The sequence below is a fragment of the Cervus canadensis genome, chromosome 13 (assembly GCF_019320065.1).
Source record: "Cervus canadensis isolate Bull #8, Minnesota chromosome 13, ASM1932006v1, whole genome shotgun sequence".
NCBI lineage: Eukaryota > Metazoa > Chordata > Mammalia > Artiodactyla > Cervidae > Cervus > Cervus canadensis.
Genome location: NC_057398.1, coordinates 7856267 through 7878214, shown reverse-complemented (window position 1 = coordinate 7878214; position 21948 = coordinate 7856267). Strand labels below are relative to the sequence as shown.

At 42.1% G+C, this 21948-nt stretch overlaps 1 protein-coding gene across 10 annotated transcripts in view; it reads right to left on the bottom strand.

Moving 5' to 3' along the window:
• The window catches only part of HHAT (hedgehog acyltransferase), a 353352-nt gene that overhangs the window by 66178 nt on the left and 265226 nt on the right, over nt 1-21948 (bottom strand). For all 10 annotated transcript variants that reach the window (XM_043485093.1, XM_043485098.1, XM_043485097.1 and 7 more), the window contains one exon: nt 1830-1974. In XM_043485093.1, coding sequence (XP_043341028.1) covers nt 1830-1974 — 145 coding nt within the window. The remainder of the gene's footprint in view (nt 1-1829; nt 1975-21948) is intronic.

Below are 21948 nucleotides of genomic sequence, written 5' to 3'. Positions count from 1 at the left end.
TGCGAGTGGAGATGCCTAGTGTCACTTCCGGCGGGGTATTTAATACCTGGTGACACCACCCCCCTCCATATTCTCGTCTCCTCCATGATGCCAGAACAAGAAGGTGAAGAATCAGAACAAAAACAGTCTAGGTCCTGAAGTCACCGCTTAGAAAAAGTCTCTGGACCTTCACTGAACTGCCGGAGGAATAAACTTCTATGGGGAAAAAAAATTACTGAGAGTTTGGGGTGATCTGACAAAGCCCCTAACGTTAATCACCCCCACACACCTGCCTTCTTTATCTGGCAAGTTCTGACTTACTGCTCAAAACTCCAGTTCCAAAGTCCCCTCCTCTGTGAAGCTCAATTTCCATGGCAAGGTCAGCCCTCCACTCTGTGACCTCTAGCAGTCCCTCATGCATTTGGCCCAGCGATGATCCGACTCTATGGACACATATCTGTTTGCACGTCTGGCCCCCACATTTGTGCTGCTTCTTCCACCCTTGTCTCCTCAGTGCCTTGCAAGCAGCGAACACCTGGAGTGTTTATTTACTGAAGCCAAGATTAGAGCCTTCTGGCTCAGGTGACCAGCAAAACCTGAGTCGGCATTTTCAGAGTCATCGTGGTCTCTGCACCGTGCTAGGCATGTGGGAGGAGGCAAGAAAAGTCAACAGCTCTGTCACCCACCTCAAGAAGGGTTTTTTATCTTTCAGTCCTCTGTGCCCCATTACCTCCCCTCTTCATTCAAGGACAGCTTCCACATACAAATTACCTGGTCTTTGCAAGAACTATTGGGGAAAACATTTCTCTGAGAGCGAGATCAAAGGGGTATGGGACTGACAAGATGAAAGCAGAATAGGGCTCTGTCCTGGTCCCTGAGCCTGGCTCACCCAAGCCTGCCACAGTTTACACACATGACCTGGCGTCCTGGGACCATGCCGTTGTGTCGGCTTATCTCTGATGTGAAAAGCGTCGCTGGCTCACTGGGGACCCAGATGTGGAGATAACACCCTAGCCACGACCGGGCCACGTCATCACCACTTGGCAAAACTTGCCAAACCAAAAGCACAAAACCATGTCACTGGTCAGGGCAAGAGAACAAGGGCTGTTGGCTCTGAACACACAGTGAGCCGGCTGAGTAATGTGCTCTGCATCATTCCTGTTCTTCCAGTTCTTTTAAGGACATGATGTAAAGCTCAGCTTTAGCCCAAAGGAGATGGTGACCACAAAGGATGACCAACTATTAATGCAGTCTTTTTACAACAATGCCCACCAACTAGCATTTTACCTGCTGCAGGTGTGACGTTGCTGTGGACACGGACACATACATGAACACTGAACACATGTTCATTAAACACGAGGCTGGCCACGGGTGCTGGCAAACCAGTGTCCAGACAAAAACAGCCACAACGAAGAGGTGTGGCAAAGCAGGCACTGTGCCCACAGCAGCAGGAGACCACAGAGGGGCTTCTAGGACATTCTCCTGGTAGGACTTTCAGAGTCGTCAGTGGAACAAAGTCAGACTCTGCAGTATAATGAAGCCTGATCTACAGACAGTAGGGAAGATTAGGAAAAATGTTTAAATTGGAGACGTAACTTAGCAGCAGGGAAAGACAGATTTTGAGAGAGTTGGATGGTACATCTCGAAGTCAAGTATCATCATAGCAGACAAGAGGTACATCAAAATAGAGGACTGCTAAAGCCACAGCGAAAGCCAGGACTCTGCCCCAGGCTGGTATTTGTATAGGTCACACACCACGGACAAGGCAAGGAATGCCGCCTCCTGTCCCATATGTGATACCAACTGCATAAATGTGGAAAACAAGAAATTGTCTGAAAACAGCAACTTACCTTGTATGAAGATCCTATCCCAGTAGATTTCCCCGACTTGACTGCCCCCGAGAAACACCAGGTTGGACAGGATCAGCATGGAGGTGGAACAAGAGGCAAGAGCAGCGTGCAGTCGCCGGCGAGCTCCTGGGGAGAGGAACTGGGCCTGGGGGAGAAAGGCGAGAAGGCATCTCATCACAAGGGTGGAAAAAATCGGGCTGAGATGTCACGCAGCCTTTCTGTTACCAGCTCAGGATGCCTCCTCCTAGAGCCCGAGGTAGACTGTTATTTAAACAGCTTTTTGTTTTTTTGAAAAATTACTATTCCTGCAAGATGCTCATTCTGGTCTACGGAAAGCAGTGACACACTCCCGAGTTACTTCCTACTGCCAAAATGGGCTTCCTTCTGACACGTGTAACACAAACACCGAACCTAGTTGTGTAGGATCTAGCTGAGATGGCTCCACACATTTTCTACACATTAAATCTGTAGGTACAAGAACTGTTTAAACTGCTCTCCACGACAACAAGCACAACGCCATGTAATGAGGTCAAGATCAGGAAGATCTTCTGAGGGAGTTACCCAGACCCTGGGAAGCCCCTCCCCCATAAATCTGACCCACTATAAGGAAGAACCCCATTAAGAGCATGCAGCAGAATCAGGACACGCCAACCCCATTTCTGGGATCAGAGTTCAAGGTGCCAGACCCACTGACAGTGAATTGTTGCAGCATAAGAGAATCGTGGCTAGTCCCAGCACTGGAAATACGCAGGAACTGGAGAGATGTTTTCCAGCAATGATGGTAAAGAATTCTGCTCATCCATCCAAGGTCTTCATTGCACTTCTCTTCCCCTTGTAACATTTTCTCAGGGATTTCATAAAGTAAACAAAGCCTTTACTCTTCAGGGCTCATCTTCTGGTACCCTACTGAGTGAGATCACCGTGATGTGCCTGGCGTGTTTGAGTCCCATCCGCACGTGCGCTGGGAGTGGCCTCCAGGACTGCAGATTTAGAATGAGAACCAGGGAGAGCACAACCCGGGGTTTCTGACAAACACCTCAGCCTACGCCGAAGATACAGAGAGGGAGCAAAGGTTCCAGAGATCGTTCCTGAATATATTCCTGAAGCCTGCCCATCTCTGGGGTCACTTGCATTTGATTTCAGCTGTGCTCCAGTGGCAAACAAAATTCTAAATTGCCCAAATCTATAGCAGGCAAAAGGACTGAGGCAGAGGGTGAGTCTTCAGCAGGAAACACTTATTCCTGGTGACCCTGCTGAGGATCACCCGTGGCTATTCTGAAAGCCCTGATCAGTGTCCTCTGAAAAGTGCTGAGAAATGAATTCCTGACCCCTGCCCGTTTCTCTCCCGCCAGCCCCGGGTCCTGTCTGCATGCTCAGATATACCTGCTCCCTATGGCTCCCCATTCATGGCTCCCTCCTCCAGGATTACTCTGGAGCACGGTTTTGCTGCCGCCATACGTGAGCGGTGTGGCTTTCTCATAGATAAGTTGTGCAGCAGGCAACTGACCAAGTTGTCTGCCTGTACCTGGTTGTTCTGGAAAGCTCTCAAGCGATGCTGACATGCCCCTGGTTAGAGGCCACCAGACAAGATGACCTCTAGTCTCTCCCCTCCTCTAAGAGGCCACAGGCAAGTACAGCGGATGCTGTCAAACGGGACTAGATCAGAGATAACTACACTGGTAATGAAGGAGAAATGGAGATGAAGCACATAATTCAGCACTCTTAACCTCTGAGAGGGCTTCTCTGATTGCTCAGTTAAAGAATCCACCTGCAATGCAGGAGACCCCAGTTCAATTCCTGGGTCGGGAAGATCCCCTGGAGAAGGGACAGGCTGCCCACTCTGGTATCCTTGGGCTTCCCGGGTGGCTCAGCTGGTAAAGAATCCGCCTGCAATGTGGGAGACCTGGGTTCATTCCCTGGGTTGGGGAGAGCCTCTGGGGAAGGGAAAGGCTACCCAGTCCAGTATTCTGGCTTGGAGAATTCCACGGACTATACAGTCCATGGGGCTGCAAAGAGTCGGACACGACTGAGCGACTTGAAAGAAGAACCTCTGAGAATAAGGAGACAGTAATCTGCCAGTTTCTGCATTTTTGAGCAGAGGAAGATACTTCCTGAGTGTTACAGACTCAATTGGCAGTGACTGAGAAGGCAGGTGAGAGGAAGCAGAGAGGAAGGGGAAAATATCTAGAATAATAGATCAAGAAAATATGGATGGCTGTAATCCACATAAATGTGCCCAAATAATTCTGGTACAGGTGCAATTGGTAACACAGCTGATGTCTAAGGGACATGAGGAACTTCTGTTTAAACCCCATCAGGCTTCCCCAACTTGATATCCTGTTATGGGAATTCAAAGACCCTATGGATCTTTCCCCTTTTAATGTCAATTACAGAGGAGCACAGGTTGCCTGGTTAAAGCTCAAAGTGGTTCTCCTTTTGCGGGAAATGGTAACAAATGTTAAATAATCAACACAGATAATGAGCAAGAAAAATACTCCTTGCCTTGGGTTGCTAAACAGGGCTGTGTTTAGCCATCAGGTTTCCTGGTCACCTGCCAGGTTCCCTAGTACTGGCCACGGCCAGGGTCTAGTGAGAGGCAGAGCTGGGGGGGCAGCAGACAGAAGCTGGGGGGGCAGGAGACACAGCAAGGGAAGAGGCGCCAAGGTGAGTGAGTGCTGGACACACAGGGATCCTCTTTCCATCACTTGAGACCCTGGTTCCTACGGCTCTTCCTTTGATTCTCTGATTACCCCAGTTATCTTTCTAAGCTACATGACTCAATAAGTTCCTCTTTCAGCTTAGGAAAAACAAAAGTCAGAATGATAGCAAATACAAAGGAGCCTCTGATCTCAGAGACAAGAGGGAAGATGCAAAATCTGAAGTGACACACTACAGTTCAATCTTTAGAAATAGCTCATTTATTTTAGAGAACTAACAAGAACGTCAAAGGCATGGGCTGTTGGAACCAATATGCCAGAGAGACTTAAGGAGAAATGAAGATGCTCACAGGCAATTCTTAATTATCCCCAGGGCACGCGGGTGGCAGACAAAATAGATGATGATACACAAAAGCCAAAAAACTAATTTTAACTAAAAGTCCCATCCTCTGAACTGACAAAATTAGCCTTGCCAACAAGAAGCACACTTGACAGAACATTGCATCTCTTCATGGTGAATCAGTGGGAGGGCAGAATGATGGGCCAGAAGAAAGAAAAAAGAGAACCTATCCAGATGACCCACAGGAGGGTAATAATTAATAGCAAAAGGGATGCAAGTCTTGGCTGCATCCTGTCTTTCCTCTTCAGGTTCCCTGGACACACTGGGGAAGGTGACAGATTTGACATCGGGATTTCTTTCTATCTTGGGCACCATCTGGCATTTGCCACTGGTTTGCAACAACCCGAGGGATTAACTACCATATTCAAGATTTCCAGGAGCAAAAATGCCATCTGGGCAAGGCTGGAAGGGTCTACTCCCTTGGCCCAACCAGCTCCATCAATAAATACAACTTTCTGAGTCCCTGGGACCCCCAGGGTCAAAGTTTCCACTTTAAGCACTTTATTTCTTTTGCACACTCTCCCCTGAAGTCCTGTGGTGATTACTGTCATCACCGCTGTGATCCTTCATATCCTCTGGGATGCAGGTCCACATGCAGGGTCAAGCCTCACAGGTTAGTCACCCATGCTCCTGGCTTGAGTTCAGTTCAGTTGCTCAGTCATGTCTGACTCTTTGCGACCCCATGGACTGCAGCACACCAGGCTTCCCTGTCCATCACCCACTCCCAGAGCCTACTCAAACTCATGTCCATTGAGTTGGTGATGCCATCCAACCATCTCATCCTCTGTCATCCCCTTCTCCTCCTGCCTTCAATCTTCCCCAGCATCAGGGTCTCTTCCAGTGAGTCAGTTCTTCACATCAGGCGGCCAAAACATTGGAGTTTCAGCTTCAGCATCAGTCCTTCCAATGAATATTCAGGACTGATTTCCTTTAGGATGGACTGGTTGGATCTCCCTTGCAGTCCAAGGAACTCTCAAGAGTCTTCTCCAACACCACAGTTCAAAAGCATCAATTCTTCGGCGCTCAGCTTTCTTTATAGTCAAACCCTCACATCCATACATGACTACTGGAAAAACCATAGCTTTGACTAAATGGACCTTTGTTAGCAAAGTAACATCTCTACTTTTTAATATACAGTCTAGATTGGTCATAACTTTTATTCCAAGGAGCAAGAATCTTTTAATTTCATGGCTGCAGTCACCATCTGCAGTGATTTTGTAGCCTCAAAAAATTAAGTCTATCACTGTTTCCGTCATTTCCCCATCTATTTGCCATGAAGCGATGGGACCAAATGCCATCATCTTAGTTTTCTGAATGGCTTAGGTGCTTGTAAACTCCCTTGGTAGGAGAACTCAGGTTGAGGAATTGTAAACTAAATCAGGAGGGGAAAAAAACATTGTGCAATGAAGATCCATCAAGTCTGTAATGAAGTGTCAACTTGATCAGATAAGGCAATGATTAGAGTTTCATTTTCATAAATATATCAGGACAAGAGCCCCATCTGGTCATGGTCTCTTCACAGAGGATAGATGAGATTGTGGCCATCCAATAGTCTGGCAGCAAAAAAAAAAAAAAAAAAAAACCACAAAAAACTGGGAGTGGCACTGTTCCCCAGGGGACGTTTGGAAATTGCTGGACATTTTTGGTCATCCCAAGGACAACACAATTGCCAAGAGGTAACTGTGGCATTTGATGGGCAGGGGCCAAAGATCATAAACAATGCAATGGGTGCGACAGAATCGTTCTACCTAAAATGTCAACAGTGCCCTCTAGAGAAAGGGTTAAAGGTTTTCTTCTAACTCAATCCAGAGCTAACCTCTCTCTAGGCCCACGGGGCACAGAATTAATTAGATTGTTCTCTAATTAGATTGTTGTTGTTAATTGCTAAGTTGTGTCCAACTCTTTGTGACTCTACGGACCGTTGCCCACCAGGCTCCTTGGTCCATGGCATTTCCCAGGCAAGAATACTGGAGGTAGCCATTTCCTTCTCCGGGGGATCTTCCCAACCTAGGGATCGAACCTGCATCTCCTGCTTGGTAGGTGGACTCTTTACCACTGAGCCACCGGGGAAGCCCTCTACTTAGGAGCAATGGCAAAAACGTGCCCCCTTTCCCCTGGGACCCAAAAAATGCATCCCAGGGCAGGGAAAGCATTCCTTTACAACATGCCAGTGTCAGGGCCCCCCTAACTGATCCTCTCTACCATCTGGCATCAAATTTGAGAGAGGAGAGGCCTCCTGAGCCCCCCAGTCACAATCAGACAAGTTGTACCACCAGTTCCAACCTCCTCACACCCACAGCCCTGAAACCTGGAACACAGAAGAACTGGAGGCTGAGCACACTGGAAGGTACCACTTTGTTCCCCTATGAGGTTGACCAGTTCTCCCATAGAGACTCTGCCCTAGGTGACGGGCTGGGGCAGTTTCTTTCCCAGTTAACATCAATATAACCCACTCTTCAGGCCCAAGAATGGGTAGTGGGCTTGGGCCCTGGATACAGTGAACCCCTCAGGGCACCCAGAAGTACAGTCTCTGTGGCTCAGCTGGTAAAGAATCTGCCTGCAATGCGGGAGACCGGGGTTCAATCCCTGGGTCAGGAAGATTCCACAAAGAAGGGAATGACTGTCCACTCCATTATTCTTGCCTAGAAAATCCCCATGGACAGAGGAACCTGGTGGGCTACATACGGTCCACGAGGTCCCAAAGAGTTGGACACAACTGAGCAACTAACACTTTCACTTTCCCTGGGTAACAGGCCTAGGACAGCCCTCTAATTCCTCTGGGCGAGCTCGCTGTTTCTGACAGAAGAAACAAAGAGCTGGCAGGCGCAAATGTTCTAACGATGGTTTAGCAGTGGCTCTAAACTTCCGTCTAAAACACTGATTCCAGAGGTGAGGCGTGTAACCCAAACAAAGGAAACCCAGGGCTGAACTAAACTTCTGTCACTCAAGTTTGCAGTTCCGGCTGCAACGTGTCTGTTTATTCTTATCTCCATGGCAACTCCTCTATCTTTTCCAGTCAACATCCTGTCCCTGGCAATCACAGGACTGGCCAGGCAAACAAGCTGGGGCCTGGGGGGTGGGGGTGCAGTCCATGGAATCTGGGTCAGAACTGATGCTCAGACGGCCACGGGGCTGAGAGGCAGATGGTGCATCGGGGCTGAGGGCTGCTGTGCTCCGTGGGCCCCACACTTGTCCACAGAGGGACCGCACATGGGGCCGAGACAGGAGGAGGGGATGGGCTAAGCATCTGGGGGAGCAGATGGGAAGGAGGAACGGCTGCTGGAGACGGTGACAAAGGCTTGGCAAGTGGGACCTGATGCGATTTATTTTTAAGTGGGGGAGAAGCTAAAAAAAGGGACTGGGTGGGTTTGAGCAGCTGGACACAGTTCTTCCACATCATCACTGAAGTTTTTCATTTTCTAATAAAAACACTAACCAGAGGGTAAGAGAGGATGAACAAGGACATGGCAAAGGGGAAGACCAGTGCACCCCAGGGAGGGCAAATGAGGGTAGACATCCCACAGGCCAGAGAGAGAGATCTAAAACAGCAAAAGAAAAATGATACATCCTGTGAAAGAGAAAGATGGCCAGACTGAAACACTCAGGATTAGGAGGACCCCAAGCCCAAAGTCATTCCAGGGTTCCTGTCCATCTCTATTCCAACCTGCCAGGACACTGCTCCCCTCGCTTCCTTTCTCGAGGCACTTGGGTCATTTCCACTTAAAAGTCTGCATTTTACCAGTTCCCCTCCCCTCTCATGTTCCCACCAGCATGGTAAATTCCTGAAGGAGAGTGTGGCCTATATTTCAATCTGCACAGTGAAGGCCCACTCAGACTCTGTGTGTGCTCAATAACTATCTTACACCTGCTTCTCCCTTTGCCTTACATAAGTTCCAGAATCTCCTGACTTCCTTACTATCCCATCTCCGTCCTATAGCCAAGCCAAATGAATACATGAAGGCAGTCAGAAAGTAACACTTCCTTCTTGTGTGTGTACAGAGTGTCAAAAATTCACTGGTCAATGAAGTTAAATTTTCTAAGCTCTGTTTGCTAGTTCGATCTAAGCAGTGGACACTCCTGAGAGAGAGAGTCACTGCAGTGGTAAAGACAAAGTCGGTTTTGCTTAAACAGAATAGTTTTAGTTGTTCCATAGTTTAGATGTCCAGCTGAGTTTAAAAAAAAAAAAAAAAAAGAGGCTATAACTTGGGATCCAAATCCATGCAGCACATAAAGGAGTTTCAGAGGACTTTCAAATAACTAACCAAACAACTGGTTCCTGGCACAATTGGAAAGCTTAAGCCATATATTAAGTGGCTGGGTTCCTGCTAAAAGTTCTGGAATGGCTGACAAAACCGTCTCACCCTGTGTTCTTACTCTTCCACTACCTACCTTCAAGGTGGCTCAGTGGTAAAGAATCTGCCTGCCAATGCAGGAGACACAAGAGACGTGGGTTCAATCCCTGGGTCGGGAAGGTCCCCTGCAGTAGGAAACGGCAATCCATATCAGTATCCTTGCCTGGAAATCCCATGAACAGAGGAGCTTGGCGGGCTACAGTCCATGGGGTCACGCAGAGTCAGACAGGACTGAGTATACCCACACCCACATCCAGTCTATTTCATCTCTGCTCTGGATTTCGTAGAAGTCTCTTTCTTAACTGACATGCTGGGCTCTGACCTTTCTCCCTCTCCTTCATCAAGCACACTCACTATGACCCTCCACTATGCCAAGTGTTTTGGTGGTGGTTTCATTGCTTACAGACTAACATCCAAACCGGGAAGCCACTTAACAATTACAGCCCATTTCACTTTCCAACCTGAAGTCCTACCATACTTTATCAGTGACACAGAATCACTAGTCACCGCTATCCAGACACTTTTACATCCGTGTGCCTTTGCACAAGCTGTCTGCTCTACTGAGAATGTGTTCTCATTCTTTCTTCAAGCTTTAAGCTCAATGTCAGCTCAGGAGAACAACGGCTTTGGACCAGCCCAAACTGGGTTCAGGTTCTGGCTTTCCACCTTTGAACTGCTGTCCAGAGCAAGGTCAGGCTGGCATCTACCCAGTTCACAGCTGCTTTACGATAAGTGTGTGTGGGTGAGTTGTTCAGTCACGTCTGACCCTCTGTGACCCACAGACTGCAGCCCGCGGGGCTCTAGGCCATCCTAAATCTGGCAGAGTTGGTCACCTATTTTCCGTTTCTAACCTAAGGTGGCTCTGATGGTAAAGAATCTGCCTGCCAATGTAGGAGACTCAGTTTCCATCCCTGGGTCAGGAAGATCCCCTGGAGGAGAGCACGACAACCCACTCCAGTATTCTTGCCTGGAGAATTCCCATGGACAGAGGAGCCTGGTGGGCTTCAGTCCCTGGGGTCACAAGGAGTTGGACATGACGGAGCGAATAAGCATACAACCTAAGGGATAGGCAGCATTGATCTATAGATATTAGATAACACAATTTTTTAATGTAATAAAATTCACCATGTGAAAAGTTCTAGCTATATTGCAAAGTACGTTAAATTATTCCCATTTTACAAAGAGGAGACTAAAAGGGCAAACTAAGCAAACTGGCCCCAGGTTGCATGCATAGATGAGTGCAGAGCAGGGGTTCACACGGGCTTCTCTAACTCAATGTCTGCATACTCCCGCTGCAACTTCACCTCTGCGTTTAACAGTGAGAATCTCCTCCTCTAGACCGAAATCTTCAAGAAATTTGTCTCTTCAGTGTCAGATACAAAGTAGATTTTCAAGAAATGTTTATTCCACAAATACTTCATGCATGTGTTCCTTTAGCAACAGTTGATAGATACTCACCAACTGTCAATTTTAGGACCTCAATATTAGCAACAACAATTCTATTTTTAAAAAGTAATTGGAATTCACCATTACATAAGGGGGTTTAACATATCTCCCAAGAAAATGACACCTAACAGACCAAAAGTAAAAATACAGAATTGCTGAATAAAAATGAATAGGGCTAGTATCCAAATTTAAAGGATGAAAAATTATCTCTGTTCACAAATGACATGATCTTATATGTAGAAGGCACTAAAGAATCTATTTAAAAAGTTACAACCAATAAATTCAGCAAAGTTGCAGTATATAAAATTAATAGGCAAAAATCAGTCACATGTCTATACGTCAACAGTAAACAACCTGAGAAAGAAATTGATAATTCCATTGGTAATAGCATCAAAAAGAATAAAACACTTAGGTAGAAACTTACCAAAGGAGGCAAAATATTTACATACTGAAAACTACAAAACTACACTGTAGATATGACACCCATATTTATGAGTTGTAATACTTAATATTGTCAAGATGACATTACCACCCAAAGCTATCTATAGATTCAATGAAACCCCTATCAAAATTCTAAAGCTTTTTGTTTCCAGAAATAGAAAAATTTATCATAAGCTAAGTATGGAATCTAAGGGACCCTTGAATGACCAAAACAATCTTGAAAGAGAATAGGAAAGTCAATCAAGATGGTGGCATGAGAAGGTCCTGAACTCCTCTCCTCCCATGGAGGCACCAAATGTATAGCTAGGCATGGAGCAACTCCCAGTTAAAGAAATCCATAAAATATATTAAAGTACCAAAACAGAAATCACAGAGCCAAAGAATACAATGACTAAACTGAAAAATTCAGTAGAGGGTTTCAATAGTTCAACAATGGACTAGATCACGAGGAAGACAAGATCAGCAAACTCAAAGACAGGGCAGTGGACTTCATCCAATCACAGGAGCCAAAAAAAAGAATGAAAATAAGTGAGGAGAGCTCAAGGGACTAACAAAGGCCATCAAGCAGACTAAGGTATTAAGGGGTCCCAGAAGGAAAAGAGAGAAAGGGGAGGCAGAGAGCACTTATTCACAGAAATGATGGCAAAATAAACTTCTATAACCTGCGGAAATAAACAGACATCTGTATCAGAGAACCCCAAATAGTACCAAATAAGATAAATCTAAAGAGACTCACACAAAGACACACTATAATTAAACTGTGAAAAGTTAAAGACAGAGACGATCTTAAAAGCAAAAAAAAAAAGCAACTCGTTATGTACAAGAGAACTCCCATAAGACTATTAGCACATTTTTCAACAAAAATTTTGTAGGCCAGAAAGATTGGTACAATACCATGACATATCCAAACTGCTGAAGGAAAAACATTGCCAACCAAGAAATACACTGTGTGACATGAATAATTTCACAATTTGTATGGAAACACAAAAGACCTGAACAGCCAAAGCAATCTTAAGGAAAAAGAATGGAACTGGAGGAATCAACCTTCCTGACTTCAGACTGTACTACAAAGCTACAGTCATGAGGATAGTATGGTACTGGCACAAAGACAGAAATATAGATCAATGGAGCAAAATAGAAAGTTCAGAGATAAATCCACACACCTATGGACAGCTTATAATTGACAAAGGAGGCAAAAATACACAATGGAGAAAAGACTGTCTCTTCAACAAGTGGTGCTGGGAAAACTGCATGTAAAAGAATGAAACTAGGAAACTTTCTAACACCATACACAAAAATAAACTCAAAATGGATTAAAGTCCTAAATGTAAGACCAGAAACTATAAAACTCTTAGAGGAAAACATAGGCAGAACACTCTCCAACATAAATCACAGCAAGTACCACTATGACTCATCTCCCAGAGTAATGAAAATAAAAACACAAATAAACAAATGGAACCTAATTAAACTTAAAAGCTTTTGCACAATGAAGCAAACTATAAGCAAGGTGAAAAGACAGCTCTCAGAATGGGAGAAAATAATAGTATACAAAACAACTAACAAAGAATTAACCTCCAAAATACACAAGCAGTTCATGTAGTTCAAACCCAGAAAAAGAAATGCCAAAAAAAAAAAAGAAAGAAAGAAATGCAAATCAAAACCACAATAAGGTTTTATCTCACACTGATCAGAATGGCCATTATCAAAAAGTCTACAGACAGTAAACGCTGGAGAGGGTGCGGAGAAAAAAGAACCCTCTTACACTGCTGGTGGAAATGCAAACTAGTACAGCCCCTATGGAGAACAGTGTGGAGGTTCCTTAAAAAACTGGGATTATAACTGCCATACGACACAGCAATCCCACTGCTGGGAACACACCCAAAGGAAACCAGAATTGAAAGAAACACATGTACCCCAATGTTCACTGCAGCACTATTTACAATAGCTAGGACACAGAAACAATCTAGATGTCCATCGGCAGATGAGTGGATAAGGAAGTTTTGGTACATATACACAATGTACATACACAGCCATATAAAGGAATGCATTTGAGTCAGTTCTAATCAGGTGGATGAACCTGGAGCCTATTATACAGAATGAACTAAATCAGAAAGAGAAAAATACTGTATATTAATGTATAATGTATATGAATATAATGTATATGTATATACTAATGCATATATATATATAAATGCATATTTAGAAAGATAGTACCAATGACCCTACATGCAGAGCAGCAAAGAAGACAGACTTTTGAGCTCAGCTGGAGAAGGTGAGAGTGGGATGATTTGAGAGAATACCATTGAAACATGTACATTCAGTCCTTTCAGTCAGTTTAGTCGCTCAGTCACATCTGACTTTTTGCAACCCCAAGGACTAGCATGCCAAGCTTCCCTGTCCATCACCAACTCCCGGAATTTACTCAAACTCATGCCCATTGAGTCAGTGATGCCATCCAACCACCTCATTCTCTGTCATCCCCTTTTCCTCCCGCCTTCAATCTTTCCCAGCATCAGGGTCTTTTCAAATGAGTCAGTTCTTTGCACCAGGTGGCCAAAGTATTGGAGTCTCAGCCTCAACACACCCCCACTTAACATGTACATTACCATATGTAAAACAGATGACCAGTGCAAGTTCAGTGCATGAAGCAGGGCACCCAAAGCCAGTGCTCTGGGACAACCCAGAGGGGTAGAGTGGGGAGGGAGGCGGGAGAGGGGTTCAGGATGGGGGGAACACATGTATACCTGTGGCCAATTCATGTTGATGCATGGCAACAACCATCACAATATTGTAAAGTAATTATTCTCCAACTAGAAGTTGTCCTTCAGGATTGAAGGAGAGATAGAGCTTTCCAGAACAACAAAAAAAAACCCAGGAAAAAAAAAAAAGCTGAAGGAATTCATTACCATTAGATCAGTCTTACAAGAAATGTTAAAGGCATTTTTTTTCAAGTTGAAACAAAAGGATGCTAATCAGTAACAGGAAAACAAGTGAAAGTATAAGCCTACTGGTAATGATAAAAATATAGTTAAATTCAAAATACTTTAATGCTGCAAAGGTGGATAAATCACTTATAACTCTAGTATAAAGCTTAAAAGCAAAAAGATTTAAAAATAATTAGAAGTACAATAATTTATTAATGAATACACAATGTAAAAGATGTAAACTGTGACATCAAAAACATAAAATGTGTGGAGTGGAAAAAAAAAAACCTAGAGCTTTTGAAGTTAACTTGTTATCAGCATAAAATATTGTTATAAACATGATGTTTTCTGAAAGCATCATGGTAACCACAAAGCAAAAACCTATGGTAGAAACACAAAGGTAAAGAAATCAAAGCATACCACTATAGAAAATCATTTCACAAAGGAAGAGAGCAAGAGAGAAGCCAAAAAACAAAGGAATTATAAAACAAACAGAAAATAATTCATAAAATGGCAACAGTAAGTTCATAACTATCAGTAATTACTTTAAATGTAAATGAACTAAATTATCCAATCAAAAAACAGAGTGACTAAATGGATTACAAGACAAGATCCAACTATATGATGCCTACAATAGACTCACTTCAGTATTAAGGACATGCATAGTGAAGGGATGGAAAAAAATATTTTGTGAAAATGTAAACCAAAAAAGGCTGGGGTAGTTAAACTCTTCAGCAAATGGTGCTAAGAAAACAGGATATCCACATGCAAAGCACTGCATTTGAGCCCTCATTTTATACCAGATACAAAAATTAGTTCAAAGAATCAAAAATCTAAACATCAGGGATTTCCCTGGTGGTCCAGTACAAGACTCCACTCTTGTAAACAGGAGGTGTGGGTTCCATTCTTGGTTGGGGAACAAGATCCCACAAGCTGTGTGGTGTAGACAAAAAAAAAAAAAAAGAAAGAAACTAAACATCAGAAGTGAAACCATAAAACTCTTAGAAGAAAACATAGGAAAAAAATTTTCATGATATTGAATTTATCAATGATTTCCTAAATAGGATACCAAAAAGCACAGGCAATAAAAGTAAAGAGAGATAAATTACACACCTCCCCAAAATTAAAAATTTTTTGCATCAAAGGACACCATCAACAGAGTGAGGAGACAACCCACAGAATGAGAAAATACTCAGAATTGCATATCAATAGTGGGTTAACAGCCAGAATAAAGAATTCCTACAACTCAACAACAGAAAAACAACTCAATTCAAAAATGGGCAAAGGACTTGAAAATATATTTATCCAGAGTAAATACACAAATGGTCAATAAGCATATGAAAAGATGCTCAATGTCACTATTATGGAAATGCAAATAAAAACCACAATGAGACACATGAACCACACCTTCACACCTAGGAAGATGGTTATAATAAAAAAGAGTGTCTATGAGGATGTAGAAAAATTGAGTACTTATGCGTTGTTAGTGAAAATGCATAATGGTGTAGCCATTGAGGAAAACAGTATGGCAGCGTCTCAGAAATTAAAAATATAATTACCATATAACATAGCAATTCACTTCTAGGTATATATTCAAAAGAAATGAAAGCAGGGATAGAACAGATATTTAGATGTCAATATTCATAGCAGTATTATTCACAATAGACAAAAGTCAGAAATGATCATAATATCAATGGATAAATGTGTAAACAAGCGAGGATATATATGTAGGATGGAAATACTACTCAGTCTTAAAAAGAAAGGAAATTCTAACAGATACTGCAACATGGATGGATCATGAAGACAGTATTCTGAGTTATAATCATGATACAAAAGGACACGTGTTACACAATTCCACTTATACATAGTACCTAGAGTAGTCAAACTCATAGAAAAAAAATAGTGGTTTCCAGGGATGAGGGGAAAGGGGTGACTGGAGTCACTGCTTAGTAGGCACTGAGTTCCAATCTGGGGTGGTAAAAAACACTCTGGATATTGATGTTGATGATGGCTGCACAGTGTGAATATATTTAATGACTCTGAATTGTACACTTAAAAATGATTAAATTGGTAAATTTTCTGTTATCTGTGGTTTATCATAAGAATCATTAGGCCTTGTCTAATAGATCTGCAGAACAGTGAATATATGCAATGTTCATACACATGTGGGCCATAATCAAACTGTACATTAAGCCAGAAAAGGAATGTAAGCACATTTTAAAAATTTATCAGTAAGTATATGCTCACCAACAACAAAGCTTAGGGAAAATTAACACACCAGTAAATTACTTTAAGTTAGACTCACTTAAAAGTTTTGACTGTGGGAACAATAAAATGGATACACTTTGGCAAGTGTGACCAAATATGAAAATAAGGTGAAATAAAAAAACAGGGAATGACACATAGGACACTTTAAATCACTGGAGAATAAACGGCAAATATTTGGAAAACTAGATAAGAGATAATTTATCTAGAAAATACAAAGTATCTAAAATTCTCATAGAAAAAGTATGAAGACTAAAAGAAAGCATAAACATAGAACAACTGAAACACGTATGGATGTGAGAGTTGGACTATAAAGAAAGCTGAGCGCCAAAGAATTGATGTTTTTGAACTGTGGTGTTGGAGAAGACTCTTGAGAGTCCCTTGGACTGCAAGGAGATCCAACCAGTCCATCCTAAAGGAGATCAGTCCTGAGTATTCATTGGAAGAACTGATGCTGAAGCTGGAACTCCAATACTTTGGTCACCTGACACCAAAAACCGACTCATTGGAAGAGACCCTGATGCTGGGAAAGATTGGAGGCAGGAGGAGAAGGGGATGACAGAGGATGAGATGGTTGGATGGCATCACTGATGCAACAGACATGAGTTTGAGTAGGCTCCGGGAGCTGGTGATGGACAGGGAAGCCTGGTGTGCTGAAGTCCAAGGGGTCACAAAGAGTCAGACACGACTGAGCAACTGAACTGAACTGAATATGGAATCTAGACAAATGGTACTGATGAACATATTTACAGGGCAGGAATACAGACACAGATGTAGAAAATGGACTTGTGGATACAGTAGGGGAAGAAGAGGGTGGGATGAACGTGAGAGTCACGTTGAAATATATACATTACTATGTATAAAATAGATAGCTAGTGGGAAGTTGCTATATAGCACAGAGAGCTTAGGTTCATGCTCTATGATGACCTAGGGATGTGGAGGTGGAAGGGAGGCTCAAGAGGGAGGGGATATACGTATATTTATGGCTGATTGGTATTTTACTGCAGAAACCAACACAACATTATAAAGTAACTATCTTTCAGTTTAAAAAATTCTAAATTAAATAGCTGCAAATCAAATATGGGAATGGTTCAAAGAACTCTTGATCAAGTAAGATTTATCCCCAGAATGGAAGGATGATTCAGTATTAAAAGTATTATAAAGTCATGTAACTCATGGGATTGAATAAAGGAGAATAATCACATGATCACTCAATAGATGCCAGTAAAGCAAGCTTTTTTAAGTTTATAAAGAAGGTATGTTAAAAATCCATAGAAAGTATTCCCACTAGATTCAAGAAAAAGACATACTTTCTTCTGTCTTTCAAAACTGTACCAATGGACCAAACAGAGTAAGACAATTAAATGCAATATAAACTGAAATTGTTGGCAAAAACAAAACTATCATTATTAGTAGATGATATGACCATTAATCTAATAAATTCAGTAGGAACAACTTAAAAATCACTAGAGCTAAAACAATTATCTAAAGTAGATGCAGAATGACCAACTCAAAACAAAAATCAATACCTTTCCCATATGACAACAGTAATCCAAAAAGAAATGCACAAGTCTTCCAAAAAATGATGAAACCTTATGTAAGAATACAAAGGAAAACTTGAATAAGCAACTTTTCAAGGCTGAGAAGACTCAGCAGCATAGACATGTCAACTCTAGTCAAATAAAGATACAATTAAAAGCAAATCTAATAAATTCCAATGTAAATACCAAAGGGTGTTTTAAGAAACCTCACTTTTCAGGAATTCTACAATTCCTATAGAAGCAGCAATGTGCAAAAAATAGCAAATGTAACTTAGAATGAAAAGGAGCATAGCACTTTCCTCACTGGGAATCAAGACATTCAAAACTCTAGTATTTAAAATAGGAATAATCAAATAGATCAATACAACAGACAAGAGAACCCCCAAATTAACCCATGTGTATACAGATATTTACAATATATTGAAGGTGATCTGTAATCAGTGAGGGAAGTAGAGACCATTGAGTAAAACAACTGTAAAATTTGAAGAGCATTCCTGTTGGAAGGCATAAAAAAACAGGAAGCTGACCAGATTTGGTCCCTGGACTACGGTTTACCAACTTCTGCTCTATTCTATTTTTGGTATCTGCTCTAAAGAAACACTTTATGAAAAGGAGGCATAGATAGCCATCCTACTGAAGCTGTGTTTTCAAAAGAAAAAAAATTAGAAGCAATCTAACTTTTCAATAGAAGAACTTTAACAACAAAATAAATCAATTTATGACATATCCATAATATGTCCAGTTATGCAGCTCTGCATACTCGAATATAGAAATATCTTTAAAACATACCATGAGGAAGGAAAAAAGTGCAAATGTTAGAATATTTATACATTTCTAAATCACACACACATATACATATATACAAAGTAGGAAAGCTGAGCAAGGCTATACTGCAGTCTGATAACAATGGCTACCTTCATGAGAGGGAAGTGAGTGAGCAAGGTGATGGGCATCTTAGAGGAACTTCAGCCTTCTCTGTATTTTTTCCCAAGATCATATAGTCATGAATGACTTCATAAAGAATAAAAAAGGAAACCTAGGAATCTTTCCACTGAATGACCTTAGAGCTTGGCCACGTCCCCTGAGTACCAAGTCAAAGAACATGGGTGGGAAGATAGAATTGAGACGACCATCACACCCAAGTCATGACTGCTCATGGCACCAGAGGCCTCCCTCTCTAGGCAGCGATGAGGTCCCTGGAGGCAACTAAATAAGCCTAGGATGTCACAGCTATGGCCTCAGCTATATCCTGTTCAAACACAAAAGCAACCACTTAAGGGCAAGGCCTGCTTTTAAAGCAAATTTGATATTTAAAAACCTACAACTGACAAATAGGTAAAGCATTTCAAAGTGATTCACCAAATGACATCACAGAAAACTCTTTTAGTGACATTCAGTTAAACACAGTAGATGAGACATCTCTGCTCCCTTTACAAACTCCGTTAAAATGGAACCATTAAAATCCACAGTCAGGGAATGGAAGCAAATAGCGAACAGTGAACAGCAGATGAGCAAAGTGAACAGCAAGTGAGCAAACCCAAACCATCTTTATAAGATAGAAAGCAGATGGATAAATTAACAGAGCTGAGAAACCTGAATACTAGATGCCAAAGAGAAGAGAGTCATTCATACACCAGGTCCCCAGAAGTAACAGGCATTAGAGACACCATATACCACAGATGGCAACAGTAAACCATGGTGGGGAAAAAACAAAGAGATTGGTTTAAAATCTGGGTTATGAGCATATAGACCACAAAAATAAAGGTCCCTCTTTCTCCCCACCCCAATCCATGATGAAGTTTTTTTCCATAAATATAAAAGTCAGGGACGGTAAGTAGAGTGACATTTCAGAATTACCAAAGATATCTGCATTAAGCCTCTAGAGAGAAAAACAGATTATACATACAAAGAATCAAGAGTTAAATGGCATTTCTCAACAGTAACATTAAAAACTACAAGACAGTATCTTGAAGAATTTTCAGGATAAATTACCTTTCAACCTGTGCTCAGATGATCAATTAAATGTGAGGGTATATCGAGTGTTTTAGAAATACTAGGTCTCAATATATATATCACCCATGATTCTTTTCTAAGGAAGCTACTGAAGGATGTGCCCCAGCAAATCAAAGGAAGGGGGTTAAAAAACAATAGATCTGAGGCCAAGACACAGAAATTCAGCCTAAGAGAGAGGAGAGGGGACATGTCATGATGACAGATGTACAGCAGATCTGAAGATAAATAATCCAGATGGGAAGGGAAGATGGGAGGTCTTCAGGAAAGATTCTCCAGCTAAAGAAGAGAGTTGACAGACTGCCAGAAAGGCCTGACCACATGCAAAACAGAATTCTAATCTGAGAAGTTTGGAAAGACATGATGACAGTAAACTACCTACTCAGACAAAATAGGCAAGGCAGTTCTTAATCTGAGTTGGGGAAACAGTTGACTAAGAAAGGAAATGCAATTATAGTACATTAGCTGTTTGGGAGCTCATGAGGGAGCCACAGTTAACACAGTAATGATAATGTAAACAATGACTTCTGATTTAACAAAAAATAGAGAGAGATTATTGCATTAGGAGGAGAAGTGGGGAGTAGGTCTAAGAGGCTAAAACCTCATGTAGAAAGTAGTTACTATTTATAATTTATAAGTGAAGAGTAACAGAATACACTTTAGAAAGACAGAGGTAAATATCAGAAACAAGAGGACTTCAAGTCTCTGCTGATGGGTTAAGAATGTAAGAGCAGGAGGAATGGAGACTGCTCTTCTATTTATCTAAATGAAGCCTTGTGTAATATTTGAGTTTTGAATCACAAACATATATTTTTTAAACTTCCTGGGTTTTAGTTCTTCCCACTGTATAACAGGGATAATGATGCGACTATTAAAATCGCACGAGATAACGTGGCAGAAGTGCTTTGGGGAACATTTTCCCTTCTCTTTGGCCAGTTTTTCAGAAGAGCTATTCCATAGACAGGCTGGGTGGAGCCAGTCAAAACACAAGTGGTCTAAGAGCTGAGGCTGTTTCGTCAGCCCATCTCACGCCAGATGTGCACAAGCAGAGAGGAGGTGGGACGCAGATGAGTCGCTTGAGCAGCCAGAGCATCAAGGAAGACTCCTTGTCTGAAATCAAAGAAGCTTGAATAGATCGTGTGTGACTGAGTTTGACTCCTTTCTAATCAAACCAACCATCTGTTCTTGAACAAATTACTTACATTCCCGGTCTCTAGTTTCCCTATCTGTAAAACTGGAGGTAGCAACATTTGCCCTGAAGGGTTGTCGCGATGGGTAGATAATGTAAGGAATGAGAAAGATCTTTGTGCAGTCTGGCAGAGTTCCTTGTATGGCACAGGATGGCACTTACAATAGTCTCATGTTCATCTACTCCTGAGAATGACTAACCTCCAGTGTCTAACATAAACCAGGCATCCAGGGTCAGCTAAGCAAAGCTTCCTGACGGCGGGTTCCCCCTCTTCCCTTTTCTCTCAATAACCTTTGATTAGGTAACGATACTTACTCACCGTAGAAAAGGGCGAAAATAGAAGTGAGCAAAAACCAGAAAATATGCATTACAAATAATCTCACCAGTAAATAGTTAACCATCATTGCCATTTTAGTGTATAACCCTCCACACGCTTCTCTGTGTATTTTTAAATAAAAGATGAATTTTTTATTATACCTGTTATCCATATTCTTCACCTTCTCACAGTAGAAAGTATTTTAATATCATCAGTTTCAATAGCTGCATAATTGGCTTGGTAGATGTCCTGTACCTCTTATATTATATTCTTTTCTGTCACCCTTCAGGGGATACACAGTGACCCTTCCAACACTTACTCTGGCCCATTGAGTGGATTACAGGGTTGACAGCAGAGGAAAAAGCAAGAGCCACTTTAAATTGTGTGTTTCAATACATGCTGGTGATCACAAGTACATTTATTCCAATCCAGCTCATCTCAAACAAGGCCAGCAGCTGTTCGATATGCTTTTTTAAGCAGCTTTTATTTCTGGGCCCTGGAAGGAATGTGAGATATTTTGGAAGTCTTGCACATTTCTGACTTCTCAGAGCTTTAAAAAATGAATATATACACACATA